We start from the raw sequence: 17954 nt of genomic DNA, 5'->3' as shown, positions 1-17954 counted from the left end.
GCTTGACCTCTGAGAAACGGGTGAAAAATCAAGGCAGAAGATGAGAAATAAATCTCAGTACAGCAAATTTAAAGCACTTGGAGAGAAGGACTGAGTATGCACTTTTCTGGGTTTTAAATGTGTTAACTCAGGAGCATAATGAGAAAAGGAGCAAGAATGTCTCTGCTCAATGTGGCACTGCAGGCAAAAATGTTAGATTTCAGTGGGAAATGAATGTTGTTATTCTTTGAATAACAAAGACAGTATTATAATATTTTATAGATCTGTAGCTGTTACACAGATCAATAGGTGTACTGGAAATACTGTGGGCAGTGCTGGTCACCTATGAAAGAATAACCCAGAACTAGAACAATAAAAATTATTGGCACATTGCAAAGCTTTTTTACAGCACTTATTGGATGGAAAACTCTGGGCTGTGTTAGGTAAATGTAATAGTCTATAAAATGCTGAGCAGCAGAGAAAGCCTTTATCAGAAGCTTCTGTTTTACTCAGCAGCCCAGAAAGAAGAGATGTAATGAAGTCACAACTGGTAAAAGTATTGAACTGGTATTGCTTTTTAAGGAGCAGGTGAACTGACACTGCCACTAGAAGTCATAGAGGCCAAAAGCCCAGGAGCATCTCTTTGCATTACAGGATTTGCACAATTACAGTACTTTAACCTATTATGAAGAGTGTTTAAGCTTTTTGTTTCATATTTAAAATAATTTTTAACTCTAGGAAACTGAAAAAAATAGAGCATGTCTGAATTGTCTAGGACCAGCCACTGTTAGGGTGTCCCACCTGAGGGACTTTCTGGTCACAGGACCTGACTGATATTGACAAGTCATAGAATCATAGAATGGTTTGGGTAGGAATGGACCTTAAAAAGCATCTAGTTCCAACCCCTGCCATGGGCAGGGACACCCCCCACTAGAAAAAACTTTATTCTACATAGTTACAAACTTCTCACCCTGTGCAACAGTGTCTTCAGGTCTTTCACCTTGAGGTCTTCATCATCTGCAACAGATGTGTCCCAGTCCTTCTTTGATTTGGACTATCACTTTTTTGGGCTACAAGTAGTTCTGAGACTAGTAGGATACTACAGACTGGTTTCCTGGGGCTCTGTGTCTCAGCTGATTTCTAGTGGGCTCGTTCTGATGCCTTGAAAGCCACAAGCTCACACTGTCATCTCTCCTGGGGGAAATGAGTGCATGGTCTGTCTGCTCTCCTTGGCCACCTGGGTGCACAAAGTCCTAACGGTTCTGCTCCTCTCTCAGAATGTTTGGAAGCAACCCAGTGGTGTCGAAGTTATCAGGAGGATTCCCAAACTTCATTTTCCTCTTCTGAGGAAACCTATAAAAACCTTCTGCAAATTAAAACCACAGCATTGCCCAAGTTGTTTACTTGTGGGTTTCTTCCTCGTGTTTTTTTACAGTGCAGTTCTCTAGTTTGCTCTTGGAGTTTGGTTCCCCTTTAACTGGAGGGGGATAAGGGATAACAGGGAGACTGTCAGCTGTAAATAGGCAAATAATGAGATAAATCCCAGAAGAAACTGTTAATTTCCTGAGCATAGCCATATGCTGAATTTTTTTTGTTTTCACATGTCTTTATCCTCTCTGCAGCTGGAGTGCAACTGTAAATGGACATGATTTTAAAGCCTGTTTCAGGGAAATTTATTCTTCACATAGGAAGCTCTTTCATGTGTCTGGAACATAGGTTATAGAACTTTGTGTGTGTATACACACACACACAGACTTAGTGCTAAAGATTGCTGGAGATTAAAGGGCTACCAGAAAAACAAATCAATTGTTAGTTTTTCTTTCTTATCAAGAAGTGCTAGGTCTCCTAGAATGCTGAATGGAAGCTTTTGCAGGGCAAACTGTTGGTGATGCAAGCATCTCAGACTTCATGTCCTATGAGCTAGATCTCAACCTGGTATCAAGTTACTACCTTCTGTATTTCCAGGAACTTTGATTTTACCCTAGATGAGACTTTGGCTCCAGCAGTGGCTAACTATCTATAAAGTTAAGCTTATAAGTGAAGTGGCTGAGGAGATGTGTTTACATCGGGAAGTGTCTCTTCTACTGCTTCTGCAAGAGCTTGTCATTGATTTCACTTTCATATATTTCTTGCGTAACTTCATTTGAGCTACCTGTGGGGAAGACTGTAATCCTACAGTAGCATTTAAAAGGTATTGCTTATTTGTTGATGTGCAAGAGGAATTATGTTGTGGAGCCAGGAGGTCATCAGTAAGTGCGAGTGGAAGGTGAAGTTTTAGTTATTACTAGTCAGTACTGTTAGTAATAACAAAATACAACCCACACAAGTGGTTGTTTTTCAGGATTACTTCAAAGTGTCCAGCATGTGGAGAAGTGTATTACACTGTGCAAATCCTTGGGAAACTTTGAAAGAAGCTCTTTGTGGTGTAGAGCCCTCTAAAGGATAAGGGATCCTAAGAAAGAGGGCCCAAATTTTAGCAATTTTCAAAATTTAGCAATTTTAGCAATTACATTGTATTTCTTGGTGTCCTTGAAACTGTAGGTCTTCAAGTCTGTAGGCTTGAGATAAGCTCATGAGGAGTAATACCACCATTTCTTTTGTTAACCTGCAGGGAGTTGTGTATGTCAACGGGTTTTGCAGGTCAAAAATCATGCGAAGTGATGGGACCAATTTTTTCCCGTTTAGCTGGGGTTACCGGGGTTAGCAAAACAAAGCTTACTCTTCATCTCTGCCTGACAAGCTGCTATTCCCACCTGGTGACTGAGGGTCCCAAAGAGAATGGAGGTGATAACCCTGCCTGGGGCACAAAACCCGTGTGGCTGGGCCCAGCTGGAGGGACGGTCAGCTGTTAGAGGGAGATGTCACTGGGGAAGAATAGCAAGGCAGTGTGCCTTGTTAGCTCCAGCTGTGTCCCTGTCAACCCCAGTGCTGCCTGAAGGGGTTTAGCTGCGTGATGCACTGGGCAATAGTTTCTCTTGGTGGGCCTAAATAGATTATATCAGTGTTGCACCAGCCAGACAACTGCTTAAACGGCTTCAGCCACCCCAGTTGAGGAAGTGTGTTTGAAACAATACCGGGGCTAATGGTTGAATGAAGCAGAAAAGCTGCCAGATGCTGCTCTTGCTCTTGGATTAAACACGCTTAAACCAGCCCTGAAGTCAACAGGTGCTTGTGGTCCTGTGTTTTTTTTCAGTTTTCGTTTTGTGCACAAGCTTCAAACAATGTTGGGTTGGTGTATGACTTGTAAAGTACTTTGGCTTGAGAGCTAAACAATAACATCAGTGGCCCAGGGGCTTTAGGTTCGTTAACATACTTTGCAAGAGGCAAAAAAGAATAGTTATTTCCTTCTTCCCAGACAAAGCTGTTTAGAGCGTATTTGTCCGTACTGCAATTCTGCCATAAAGTGATATGGGGGACGTGTTTATTCCTTAGCAGCAGCATCTCCTACATATAGACAGTTTGAGGTGTTTAAAATACAAAACCAGAGATTATGTAAAAGCACAGTTCATGAATCTGTGATTTATCAAGGACTTTCTAGAAGTTCTGGATTCACCAGAGCAATAGCAGCTACCCACTGTAATTTCCACCACTCCTCCCTTCCTCAGTCTACTCTCATATCATTGAATGCATATTGAACTTCTTTCTATTTTTAACAAGTAGTAGTGGCATAATCTATAAATATGACTATTGGCTAAATGAATAAATACTTCTATGTTTTACATAGACAATTTAGTTTCATCCTTCATTTGGATTTTCTTAAATACTGTACATTTTATTGGGTTTGTATGTTTTTGTCATCCTAGCTGGCAGATATTTCCAAGTTAGTATTTAACTGATGCATTCTAATTCATAGGAGGCTTAAAATTTTCAGTTTGCTAACATGCATAACTGTAAATGCATAATAATGAATTCAGCATCCATACATCTTTTATGCTATTCACACTCTGCGTTAAGAGCTTTTTCTGTATTAGTCAGTAATTCAGCTTGGTGGGGGTAGATAAGCAGGCTGACCTAGAGAGGTGCTGATACCCTTACTCCTGCTTTTATATGCAGTTTAAGGGTCTTTGGATTAATTTTATTCTGCCCCATTAAATGGAATATACCTATTGTACATGTGTTTTATAGCCGTTCAGAGGGCTCCTTGAGAGAATGGAGCACATTCAGTACACCCTTGGAGTGTAGGTCTCTCTTGTATTTCAGAAGGAATCTGGTTCTTGCATGCTCTGTGGGCTGAATGAGTGTGTAGTTGGTGGGGATAACTGGAAAATTTACTTTCAAATGTATCTCAGGCAGGCTGGCTGGGTAGACACAGCCTATCAGTTGTACAAGTATACCTGGTTGTTTCAGCGGGAATGATTCATGAGTATGGGTTACTTAGTGTAATGGCTGCATGACCTGACTCTTTCTCTCTTCCTCCCTCACTCTCTCTCCCTTTTTTTTTCCTTTCCAGAATCCTGAACAAGGCATATTCCTATAATTTACCCTTAATTACACTTCATTATAAATTAAATCCATAATAAACAAGTATGACATCACTAAAGGTATTAATGAGATAATGGCTTCTCTTCTGACAGGCAAGTCTTCAATTTGCACAGCAAAGATGTGAAATGACACCATCAGTATGTATTTGGGCTATGCTGTGATGTAAACTGCACACAGGGTTTCCCCTTTCAGCCGATTCACCTTGGCTTTTTACATTGACAGGCAAACAGTGAATCCTAAGTCTGTTGTCTTTGCACTGACATCTAGGGGAATCCTGCAAATGGATCACTTGCCCTTTGTTCATACGGTCACCCCGTGAATCTCAGATGAGTGTTCCCTATTACACCCCAAATAGCTGACCTCTAGGAAGTCATTTGGGCCAAGTATCTGAAACTGTAAGTGGCTAGACTCAGGAGCTACTTAGATTTCTACTTCAAATTTGGAAAAAGCTGTCAGTTAGAAGGTTGTTTTCTTTGCTGTTCTTTTATTTGTTCTTTCTGATGAAGAGGGTGACATCTGCAAGGCAAAGCAGTTTAGCTTTTTCCTAAACAATATTCCAGGACACTCTGCCTGCTGCTGTTCCTACTGAAAGTAATAATGTAATTACCATTAAATTAAAAGGGATCAAGAGGAGGCTCTCATCCCCTACAGGAATGTACGGCAAAATGAAGCTTCTTATGCCTGCACTTAACCTCTCAGTTTCAATTGCCACTTTGGAATGCTGCAGCAGGTCCTCCATGTTTAAAGGAGGGAGCAGGCTCTGGATTTTTATTTTTTTTTTTTTAGGTACACAAAGAGGGACGAATGCTTTCTTACCTGTTTGGTTTAATTACTTTTAAGTGCCTATTCTGATCTCTTTCTTCAGTTTTACAATATTAAAATCCACTGTATGAAACACAATAGCTCCTGAGAGAGACCTTTAATTCTTACAATAATCGTAGTAATATGAGCAATACATTTTAATGAAGTCAGGGGTTGGGTTTATCTAGTGTTTCCAACCACCTCGCAGCCAAAGCATCTTTTTTTTGTTTGTTTGTTTTTGCAAACTACTAAGTTTGGTGTTTTCAAGGTTCGGATTTTTGATTTACCTTCAATTTCCCTAATGACTGATGTGATTTCCTTCAAAGAGGTAGGTTCTCAAGTTTAGTAAGTAGGACCATCATAGTTTCAGTTGTAATTTCTACTTTTCTGAGTCTTCAACTTGCCTTCTTCTGTTTTGTGTGCATTCATCACTTCAGAAGAGGAGTTTAAGGTGTCCTGGTTTCGTAGATGTAACTGTAACAGCTCTGACTTAGAAGATGCTAACACAAGGTTTCAGCATCTACATCACTCACAAGTACCTTCCAAGGAGAGCAAGCTGTTACGAACTGGAAGCATCTACAACCTTTCCAGTGGTTTTGTGGCCTGTATCAAGAGCAAGATTATATCTTTACTGTAACTAGTAAAATATTATCCCACCATCCATAATTGTGTGCCGTCATACAAAATCTGAGTCATGTATTCTTTTCCTCCATTTTGGTGTTTTGGAGGTGACATGCTTCTGTATATATATTCTAATATATAAAAATGAGACTTCATCTTGCTACTTATCTGTCCCATTTGGGTTTGTTCTCCCTGGGCTGAGCAAACTATGTAGGTCCAAGCCTCAGGCACTGCAGTAACACAACGGAAAGTGGGCTGCATGTAGACTGTATGGTGAAATTTCCATTTCTTATACACCCAAAATATCTGTGTCTGCATTGTTTTTGCATATATGTTGCCATGTTCTAAAGTTCATCCAAAGGATGCTGTATTCCTAAATACCAGGGTCTCTGGGACACGGTCCCATTTCTATATGGAAGTTTTTGGAGCAGAAAAAACACTTGAGTTTTTTTTATCTAAAAAAAATTAATTTCTCTGCAAAATTACACTAGCGGAAAGCAAGCTGTGTATTTATAAGGAAAACCAGAGGCAAGCATAACAATAAGAAAATCACACACTTGCAAAATCAGAGTTGTGGTGTTGAGGGAGACTGAGACAACTTCAGGTTTTCTGGAGGTAAAAGACAGGCCTATCTCCTGAAAAACAGCTCATGCCAATGCTTGCAGCTTTTGTGGAACTACTTTGGTGGGAGGAAATACATTGGATTCAAGTCTCCAATGGAGACAGAGTGACTCTTAAGGCTGGGGGAGCTCCCATGCCTGCTGAAAGGATCTGGGAATATTAATTTTCACTGGGATGACTGTTTCAGGGATTGGGTGGTTTAAAATGCTGTGACTTTCACTTCCCAAATTTGGTTGTAATAAATGCTTTGAAGTCAAATATTGTACATTATGTGTCATTAGGAACCAAATGTATTTTATTAATAAATATATAGATACGAAGAAAGTTAGAGATGAGCAGTAACATTATAGTTGCTTTTTGCAGGCCACTTAATACATGGAAGCTATTGCTTAGTTTTTAAATAGAATCATCAGATTATAACCAGATCCCACTAATTTGTTGATGCCAGATATTTTTATTGTGGGTTTGTGTTTCAAAATTCTCAATTTACAAGCAAATTATTAATCTAACATCAGCATTCTGAAGATGATATTAAAAAGTTAATTGAACTTAAATTTACTTCAGGTAGATTCAACTTCTGAGTCTGTAGACAGCCCTAAGCAATAACTTTGGTCCTGTTCATCCTAGAGGGCTGTATTAGCTCTGACAGGTAAAGACTGTACTTCTGGTATGAGTACCTTAGCCAAAATACCTAGCTCATAAACTGGTAACACAAAACTGTATTCCTTTTCTTAAGTTCAAAAGCCACTGCCACTATCTAATCAGTTTCTATCAGCTCACTGGGGAATAAAACCCTTTTGCTTCTCTATCCATGCAAATATCTCACTCCTGCAGCTCTCCCAGGGAGACTGTGGGACAGGATGCCCCTACAGCTGAAATCTGAATATACTGGGAATGTACAAAGATATAGTGGGCTTCTGAGAAAAAGTGTCTGTCCTTTCCGGGCATCCAGGGAGAACTCTGTAGAGCCCCGTGAGGGCTGTACTGGTGGAGCAAAGCCTCGCTGCTGAGCCCAGAGTGCTCATTTTGGAAATAATATGCTTTGTGCTTACCTAAAATTCGACTCATGCTGGTTCAACTAACTGAAGTTAAAACATAGCTGTATATATACTTGTCTTTCTATATGTGGATGGGATTTTGGTCAGAATAACACTAATTCTAACATAAGCATGCTAACAAGGCTAAAGTTTGACAAGTCTTCCTTTGGTCAGGACTGTGCTCAGACAAGATCTGTCCCGCAGTTACTAAAGCTTCAGTGAAGCCAAATGAATACAGATAGAAACACGACTGTCCATTTGGTTAGGACATGGGAAGGGGGAATGGTTGAGAGGACTACCAGGGGGATGCAGGCAGACGTGTTCATGGAGAGACTGGACAGGGATGGTCCAGCCTCGGAAAAGGCTTTGTCAAGGGAGCTAACCCCATAGCAGTGCCTTCTCCATCCAATACAAGTGTGAAATATTCTCCAGCTATCCTTGGTATTTCAAGTGTCATTTATATATCTAAAGTGAGGTGAAGGTGCAGCTAGCCCTGGTGCAAGTTCTCCTGTAAACTTATTCAAACCATATTTTGCACAGAAATTTTTTTTTTTTATAATGTCAAATGCAATTTTGAAGAAAACAATTAAAAAATTAACAGTTAATTTCAAATATTCTCATTCTGTCTCTTGATTATTTTTTTACCCCCAACTTAGTTCAGAGCTACTAGAGTCATAGTTTTTGTGTCATGCAGTAGTTTAACGGCTTGTACCTTTGGGCTTGGAAGACCTTTATAAGAGTTTTAGCTTTGGAGCTTCAGTAGTTCACAGATTAAACAAATGGGAATGATAGAGCTTATCCTCTTCAGCCGTAAATCTTTAAATCTGACTTTAAAGAGCACGTGCTGTTCATGGTATGATGTAAAATTGGGGCAGTTCATGATGGCCAGAAAAGAATGACCAGGTTATTCCCAGGGGCACAGGTTTTATTTTGTCCCGGTGGTCCTGTTGTTGAAATGTGTGTGCATGCAACAGAATCCCAGTTTCTTCCACACCCAGCCCATCTGTCACTAAGCATGTTCATCATGCTAGGCTCAGATGGGACAGCATTTTCATGTGGAGCAGTTTGGTATTTGGTGTAAAGGTTCGTTCAAGTTTTCAAGGGACAACTTTGTTTTCAGGAAGTGCTGGTTGTTAAGAGACATCACATAGAGATGCTGATGTAGCTGGTTAAATAGGTTTGCTGTAGTCTAAATAATATGCATTTCATATATATATAAATAATATGCAAATTCAGATATGCATGTTTTAATTAGAGATAGTAAAATGAAGGTGTCGCCAGTTTCAGAAGACAGATAAGCATATGTTCTGTTTTCAAATATTAAAGCAATTGTAAGAAATGCAACATATTCATTAATTTAGTTCAGCATAATTAGTCAATGTTGGGATAAAACTTCTGTTCCTATGACTTCTGGAGCTGCATGTTTCAATCCATATCACTTCATTAATATGGTATCCTAGCGAGCATGTTTCCTATTTTGCTCCCATGGGTGAGATTTAGAGGTATGATGGAGCACTGTTTTGACTTCCCACAGGATGAGCTGGATGAACTTCGGGCTGAAATGGAAGAAATGCGTGATAGCTATTTAGAGGAAGATGTTTACCAGCTGCAGGAGCTCCGGCGGGAGCTGGACCGGGCAAACAAGAATTGCCGCATTCTGCAATATCGTCTCAGGAAAGCAGAACAGAAAAGCTTGAAAGTTGCACAAACAGGCCATGTGGATGGAGAGCTCATTAGGAGCCTGGAACAAGATTTAAAGGTGGGTGAGAGATTCATATTCATAGGGAAAGAAAACAGACCAGAATGTGGCTCCCTGCAATGGAAGGGATGGTGACACATGAAACAGGCAATAGTTCTCTCAGTGTCAGGACCAATTTCCTTCTTGTGTGGTAGAGAACAAATATTCAGCTTATCATCCTAAAAAAGATGTGTTAGTGAGTAAAAAACATGTGATTAGATTCAGAATGAAAGAAATGCTGTCAAGTTACATTTGTGCATTTGAAAGATTAAAAAGGGTCTTTTTTCATTAGTTTCACTGAAAACCTTAGCTTTGCAAAACCATATAAACAAAACTTCGTATGCTTTTCCCAATTTACATTCTTTCCTTCCTTTTCACTTCTTGCTTAGGCTAAATAACTGGAAAGTAAACCTGGTCAAAGTTGCATTTCATAGTGCCTCATAACAGGAATAGACTGTTACAGTGCTTTAGCAAGGCAGATAGAGAATCAAAATGCTTTTCACATAAAACCACAAATTCCTGTAAAAAAAGTTCAGAAAACTGAAACAGTTTTTATGTTTTTTCAGAAATGTTTCCATCAAGGCTAAGCTTTGCATAGGCACAATGCTTATCTGGCTTTACTCATCTTAATATTGCTATCCTGTAGCTCTCTTGAAAATATCTTCTGTAGGGAGGGACTGCTTAGTGCTAGAATTATTAAACATTTTGTACTTAAAAATGCAAAACATGAAACCTTTGAAACTGGAATGATTGGTTCCCAGCAGTGGAAATAAGAATGGCATACCAAGTCATCAAACATTTCAAAGTGTCAGAACTAGTTTTCTCTTTTATGATAGAAAACAATGATAACCTTATAGTAATAGAAATGATACATTACTCAGTAAAAATCTTGTACATAGATTCGAATGAAAGAGATATTGAGAGTTTTTAGTTTGTTTGGTTTGGTTTTGCTGACTTCTTGTAATTCAGTAATTCATCATTTTGCTTGATGAATCACCTTTCCAAATGTTTATTCTTGTTAGGCTGGACTCAGAAAACCTAAGCTAGCATGTATTTCTATGCTTTCATATCACTCTTGCCCAGCTGTGGCTGCAGCTAAAGAAAATTTGGGTGGATGAAACTGCTGTATACATGTATCTTTGATCGATGGCCTGTCAACTTGACAGCACAATTCCTTGTCTTTTGTTTTATCGACATGATATGCTAGGACTTTGATGGGAAGGCTTGGTATCTGCTTGTTTCCTCCCACTGTTCATGACATTGCCTTAGCATAATGTGGAGAGGGAGCTGGAAACAGGTAATCAAATATATTTTCAATTTGGATTTCTTTATTAGAAATGAATATCCATTTTGGTACTTGGAAGGCTTGGAGCCTTTCATCAACAGTCTCATAATTGAATTAAAAACCTCTCAGCTGTCTAGGGCTGTAATATGCTTCCTACTGTAGGAGACATACTGTAGCTGTTGCTCCTCATGGATCCTATTCATGTGTTTGTGCTCTTCTGACCAGGTAGCCAAAGATGTCTCTGTCAGACTGCACCATGAGCTGGAGAATGTGGAGGAGAAACGTGTTAAAGCAGAAGATGAAAACGAAATCCTTCGGCAGCAAATCATTGAGGTGGAGGTATCCAAGCAGACACTGCAAAATGAGCTAGACAAGTTAAAAGAGGTAAGCAGTAGTCAGGGAAGCCATGCAGATTAGTGTTGCTGGGTAAAATGGGAAATTTGACACACAGGCATCTTAGACTAATTCTTAAATGAAATGCTTGCTGATATGCTAGTACAATTGCCAAAAAGGTCGCCTTTGCTATTTGTCCCAAGTGGGTTGGTAATTTAGAAGCAATAGAGAGATAGATGCGTAGTGCTGGGGCTTTTGTCCAGGGCTTCTCACAGGGCTTCTGTCCCATTTTAAACTGGCTTCTTAAAGCCTCTTTTCCTACTGGAGTAAAACTGTCTTTCATTTGACTCCAGCTACCTCTGACACTCGTTTACACAAACTGGGACTTCTGCCTATTTGAGAGTCAAATGAGATGTGCATGACTTGTCTCTGAGAGATGGTTTAGATAGGCAAGCTGTTGTTTTGGCTAGTGCTCTTCAGTGGTGACAGTGGGGGCCATCAACATGAGCTAGGCAGCAGGAATGTGGTCTGTAATGTATAAATAACATTGCCCTTCAGGAACAGAGACGTTCTTTGTTGACAAAAGAGATCATTTCAATTGGAGCTGACACAGTCATACTGGGTGAAGTGACCATCGTTGGAAGCAAGTGAGTTGAGGAGCAGGGATCCATAAAGGAAGCCAGATACTAATGGTGGCTCTTTACCAGAGCCCATATCCTGATCTGTAATGGTATTTCTGTTCTCTTAATAGTATAGCAGCCTTTGTTCTGTTTTAAACCAGGCTGTGATAGAGCATTTAAACATAATGAGGTAAGGCATTTATCCTCTGAGCCCTTGTCAGATTTAGAGAGGTGGTGCAACTATGCGTTATTTTAGTCTTTCAAACATTGCTCGCAAGTCAGCTGGCACAATGCCTGACTCATGTTTTGTAAGGACAACCCCTATTTAATTTCTCTGTGTGTTTGGGTTATGAGTGCAGAATAAGAGTTTTGAAGCATTTGTACCTAACAAGGCAGACCATCAGCCTGTGTAAATATCAGTGTTTCTTAGGTATTACTTAGGAGCCTGACAAAAAAGATAAAGTCGGCATGATGTTTTGCTGTTCTTATTTCCCAATGTTATTTGTGAATGCTGTGCTTAACGGACATGATACCATGTTACGGGGTCTATAGTCTAAATTCCATACAAAAATACTGTGTCATCAACTACCCAATATATTGCTTGCTGATTAATACCCAGGTCCACTAGATGCTGCTTAATAATCTTTAAGATTAAGCAGGTTGAAGAACTCAATTGAGCAGTGTGAAAGAAACTGGTCTAGCAGTGCCAGAGTCCCAGGCTAGCTCTAAACATGCTGAATTAACCCTGCTTCTTAGGTTGCTTCAGCCTAGCAGGACAGGGATGCCCAACTGTCTCTGCTGCATTACAAGTCAAAGTGAATCTACTCTTACTTTGGAAGTAGACTTTGCCCTGTAAGAGCAAAGGCTGGACAGGAGCTAGGGTAAGGGGGAGATGACAGGTAGAATGATGGTATGTGTTCATGCTGATCTGGAGGCACAGCAGGGCATAAGATGTAGTAGTAGTAGTAGTAGAAATAGTCTGTTTTTTCATAGCATGAGTGGTGATTTCTCTAGGAGTCAGAATCATTCAAGGGGCCACAGTAAGTGAGAAGACTGAGGTTTGGGGCCTCAGCAGGTCACATAAGGACAGATGACCAAAAAGGTGGAGAAGCACAGTGATATGAGTGCCAGATAAGTATGTGTTTGTAATGTTGTTGACATTATTGGGGGGGGGAAATTTTGCCTCCAGATGTATTCCAAGTAACTACCAGAAGCAATGCCTCTTTAGAAGCATTTAATGTGTACAAAGCTTGAAAGGAATGTACTATAGATATGTCAGCGGGAAAACTAGTGCTTTATATACCAGGAGAAAGTGGCCCAAAGGCCACATAGCTTCTTCCCAATCCGTCCTGTCTATGCATCTTGTCTATCTGAAGGCTGACACTTTAAAGGAGTGTCTTTCCTATCCAGCCCTGGAGCATTGCCTAAGACTCAGACAGTATCAGCCTGTGATACAGCCCACTGTCACCAGAGCTCATTTTCTGTAATCGTGGAATTATCATAGAATGATTTGGGTTGGAAGAGACCTTGAAGTTCATCTAGTTGCAACCCTCCTTGCCAGGCCAGGGACACCTTTCACCAGATCAGGATGCTCAAAGCTCTGTTTAACCTGGCCTTGAGCACTGCCAGGGATGAGGCAGCCACAGCTTCTCTGGGCAACCTGTGACAGTGCCTCACCAGCCTCACAATAAAGAATTTCTTCCTATCTAATCTAAATCTATCCTCTTTCAGTTTAAAGCCGTTACCCCTTGTCCTGTCCACACATGCCCTTGTAAAAAGTCCCTCTCCAGCTTTCTTATAGGCCCCCTTCAGATACTGGAAGGCTGCTATAAGGTCTCTCTGGAGCCTTCTCTTCTCCAGACTGAACAAACCCAACTCTCTCAGCCTGTCTTCATACGGGAGGTGCTCCAGCCCTCTGGGCATCATTGTGGCCTCCTGTGGACTTGCTCCAACAGGTCCACATCCCTCTTGTTGGGGTCCCCAGAGCTGGACACAGTGCTCCTGGTGAGGTGTTGTGAGAGCAAAGTAGATGGGGATAATCACCTTCCTTATCTTGCTGGTCACACTTCTTTTGATGCAGCCCAGCACATGGTTGGGTTTCTGGGCTGCAGTCTCACACTGCCTGCTTATGCTCTGCTTCTAACTAGCCAGCATCCCCAAGTCCTTCTCTGCGCTGCTCTCAATCCATTCTCTGCCCTACCTGTGTTTGTGCTTGGGATTGCCGCAACCCAGGTGCAGGGTCTTGCATTTGGCCTATCTTTGACTGTTCTCAGTTCTTTTCTGTATCATCATCTGATCAACAAAAAGATTTTCTCACATCTGCATTCATGTTCATTGCTTAATTCAGTGCTAATTTCTGCTTCGTCCTGTTATACAATTCCCTCAGGTCCAGTTTCTCGCTGCAGTGGATTGAGTATATGTTGATAATGTATTTTGCATGCTGAAATATCTTTAGGAAATGTACACATCTCTGAAAGCACTCTTTCTTTAGAGCCACCTTAGTTTTGTATCAGAATCTTTTGAGGACTTTCTAATGTTTACGGTGTTTAGTGCTGTTATGTAGTCTTTCACCCCAATACTTGTTTTGATCTCCGGTGATACTTTCACCAGGTTTTCGTGTGTGTGTGTGAAGTATGTACAGTTGCTCTGTCTAAATAAAATTCTTATTGCCTTATAAAAAGCCTTGCAGTTTTAACTGGGAAATTAATTTTCACCTCCTCCTGACCATGTAATTTCAAGTTGCTGTGTTAAGTACATATGAGGTAGGCTTTCTTCTTGTGCCACTAAATAACAGTCCCCAGTGTATCTCGGCTTTGCAAATAAAAGAAGCAAAGTTACAACAAAGAGGAAGGATGACAAGAAGTCACCTGCCATGTCCTTCACGGTGCTCTTATTTCCTACTGCTGTGTCGTAGCTAATGCACTTTATTCCCCAGTCCCAGATGCTTCTGAATTCCCATTTAGTGAGATGCTTTCAGAAGCTTTTGCACTATCAAAACCACATCTAGACTCTTGTTCTCATATCTGCCATGTACTCCCCATCATCAAAATATTCTGGTTTTCAGATGTTTCAATAAGGAGCTCTCAGATCTTCAGTGGGTCACTGCCAGGTTTTTAGGACAATGCCACCTCTTTCCTTTTTTTTTTTTTTCTTCTCTTTATTCATAAGCATGCTGCATCCCTCCAGCCTTTTGCAGTATTTCCCATAGATGAGTTTTGAGCTAAGATACAACTACCTGGTAAGGATTCTTAACCAATGGTTGTGGATTTTATCCAATTCTGATGTCTTCCAGATAGACACTGTTCCTCTGAATGTCTTCATCAACACTCTGGCACTAATTTTGCTTAATCATGCCACTCTGCTTCCTTTTTCTTAAAGTCCTCTTAGGTGACAGATAATACAGTGCTTTCCTTTCCCATAATGTTTCCTATTTCGGGTTTTTTTCCTTCACATCTTGTTTATCACAGTGTAGGTTCATCAGTCTGCTACTTTTGGCTGAAATACTTCCACTAATTCTTTTGAAGCTAGTTCTTTCACAAGGTTGATAATGTTTTCTGTCTGAATATATTTTAACCTTACTGACTGTACCAAGTTTTTGTTTCAGTCTTCCCAAACTGCTGCAGCAGTGTAGTTCACTGGGTTTGGGTTTGGTTTTTTCCCCCCACAATTCTATTCACCTGCATTTTCAGATTCTCTTTTCCAACTCTTCTTTTTTTTTTTGGGTGAACTTTTCAGCTGGTTTTCGGCTTCCCTCTGATGCTTTTTTTGTGGCATTCTCCATCAAAGCTTCAGTTTTCCTACCACTGTGAACACTTCTTTGTAGCATATCCTTGCAAAACTGGGATATTTCTTAGAACTGTCCTTTCTAGGAATTTGCTAGGATTTTCTGTGACATACCAAAGCTGCTTTTTCCTTATAGCTTTAGAAGCAAAGGCAATGTACCCTCACTGATTCAATAAGTACACATATCACTGCCAAGGCTTGCTTGCTTTTTTGTCTTTTCTCTAGGTCATTAGCATCTCCACTTGAGTCAATAGGAGAGAGAAAAAGTTGTTCCATCACTAACAGGTTACCTCAGCAACATCCCTGCAATTTTCCTCTTCTTAATATCCTAATTTAGGTCATGAAAAATAATTATGTATATTAAGAATTTAACGTGGTCAGCCAGCAAGCATTCAGGAAACTTTCCAAAGCTTCCTTTCTTTACACCAATGCAAACCCCTTACCAATTTTCTCCTTAGCAACACAGATCTACAAAACGGATCTTCCCTTAAAGGCTTGACAAGAGCAAGTAGATTTTCTTTGAGATCTGAACATCTTCCACTCTAACCCATACCAAACAGCACTTCCTTGGAGACACCAGGGCATCTTTAAGGAACATCTTCCTTGTATTTTCTCAGCAAAGAAAATTTACAACTAGATGATCTATCTTTAGTGTAAGTTTAAACCATGAAATAATGCTTGGCAAGTGTTGGGTGCCTTTATGTGTAGTGATCATAAATTCCCCTGCAGTTAATACCTCTCAGAGTAATTCTCTCTCTAGTAACTCTTTACCTGGGGGAGAATAAACCATTTTTGCTGTTTACTGTAGCAGTATGCTGAGATAGCATGTGACTCTCTCCTGTTCCCCATGGGGAGAATAACTGAGTCCATTGCATGTTTGCAGCCTGGGTTTGGTGTTGTGAGCCAGGGAAGAGAAAGAGACATGGCCAGTGTTGACACTGCCTGGGAAGGATAGTCCTGCCGGGCTGGACAAAGAGAGGGGAGGAATAGGGAGGGGAGGACAGGGTTAGCAGCTGCCAAAAGATTTGATGTGAATGCTATGAAATGGTTTAGTAAGAAGCAAATTAGAATTGTGTGACTGGGAAGAAAGAGGCATTTATTGCTTGTGGGACAGCCATACCGAGCAGGTGACAGTCTCTATGGCTGCTGAAAGCAACAGGAGCAACAGGAGGTGTTGCTTTCTCTCTTGCAAGGACCTCTGGTGTGGCAGTTAACCTCCCCCCATGACACTGAGGTTTTCTTGGCCAGCTCCTAACTAGTTTAACTAATTTGTGCTTTGAATTCTCCTCAGTATTGGGAAAGTTAGAGGCACAAGTGCTGTTCTCTGGGCATGTTCATCTGGAAATCATTTCCAATTGATGGAGGACCATGGCTGCAACTTCTGTTCACTGGTGTTTTTTACAGAAAGGAAGAGGCAAAATGGAAAGGCAAGAAATACTGTTTCCATTCATTTCTGCATGAGAGGACAGAAGTTCAAGTCCACTGGCCGTTAGTAATGTCTCTAGCACATCTCTTTAGGATGCAGACTGAGATGAAAAACAGTACATACTGTAAATGGGCTTTCCCATGTTACCTGTGGGCTTTTTAGGGCAGTGCCTTCTCTCAAGGCTCTTTCATCCAAGGCTTAATTGGTAATGGGGATGCTGTCATGCCTGAGCTTCCCCTCTCCTTCTCTCCTACAGCTTCTGATTTTTGAGGCATAGCTCAAGAACTGCTGCTTTTAACAAAGTAATTTTTCTGTTAAAATATCTGTACTTTTTAACAGAGTAAAAAGATGCATTCAGATGCTTATAAAAATAATAGAAATGTGTGAGATGAGATCTTTTAGGCATATTACTTAGAGGCAAATTTTGTTCTGAAGTGCATGTGTACTGCTACACTTAACATCACTAGAGGTAGAAAGCATTTTGGTGATAGAAGAATTTAGCTCTATAAGCATAATAAAGCAAAAGGAAATTTGGAGGTTATTTCTTAGAGCTGAGCATGACAGTCTGAACATTTAAGTAGGGCATAATCATGTAGCATGTGTAAAGTGTGATTATTCCAATCTGAAGTCACTTTTCCCTCTTTTCTCTTTGATATAAAGATATGGTGCAAAGTAATACACAAATGGCAAGGAAATTATTCTTGGTGAAAACATGCTTCTTTGTAGAACGTATTACCCATGTTTTCATTAACTAGGACTTCATACATGCTTGTTAAGATAGCACATAATGTTCTTTTGGGTGAAGTGGGTCTATACTGTGAAAAATCTGATTTCTGTAATATATGACTTTTTGTAGTTATCGATGATTTTAAATGATGGGAATTCACTGAGACTTGTCAGCTGTAGATTCAAATAGTGTTAAAAGGGCTAAACAAGATCACCATGTTGACTCAGTAACCTGCTTAGAAGTTACTGCTTGTGACAGTTATAAGTAATGAAGTCTCGTGCAATAATCATCACTAAAACCATTAACTGCATCAAAGTTTTACCACAGCACCATTTTGTCTTCAGTATCTTTTTTTTCATTGTGATAAATAATGAATTGGTACCTAAACCACAGTGAATGATTTATACTCATTATGGAATTTCAGGAGCTGTACAGATAGTGAAATGGTCTGCACAGTGTTAGTACAGACAGGATGGAGGAAAGACATGGGAATGGATCCCA

General features: G+C 40.2%; 1 protein-coding gene across 9 annotated transcripts in view; it reads left to right on the top strand.

Moving 5' to 3' along the window:
• The window catches only part of MTCL1 (microtubule crosslinking factor 1), a 107885-nt gene that overhangs the window by 1706 nt on the left and 88225 nt on the right, over positions 1-17954 (top strand). For all 9 annotated transcript variants that reach the window (XM_061356305.1, XM_061356308.1, XM_061356311.1 and 6 more), the window contains 2 exons: positions 9076-9300; positions 10790-10948. In XM_061356305.1, the coding sequence (XP_061212289.1) occupies positions 9103-9300; positions 10790-10948 (357 nt within the window). In that variant the 5' untranslated portion in view covers positions 9076-9102. Of the gene's footprint in view, positions 1-9075; positions 9301-10789; positions 10949-17954 lie in introns of those variants that run through there.

This window comes from Neopsephotus bourkii, unplaced genomic scaffold (genome assembly GCF_033783945.1).
Source record: "Neopsephotus bourkii isolate Nb327-2 ecotype Australia unplaced genomic scaffold, CSIRO-AGI_Nbou_v1 NB_846, whole genome shotgun sequence".
Lineage (NCBI taxonomy): Eukaryota > Metazoa > Chordata > Aves > Psittaciformes > Psittacidae > Neopsephotus > Neopsephotus bourkii.
Note: the sequence above shows the minus strand (reverse complement) of the source record. Positions and strands in the feature narration are given on the sequence as shown.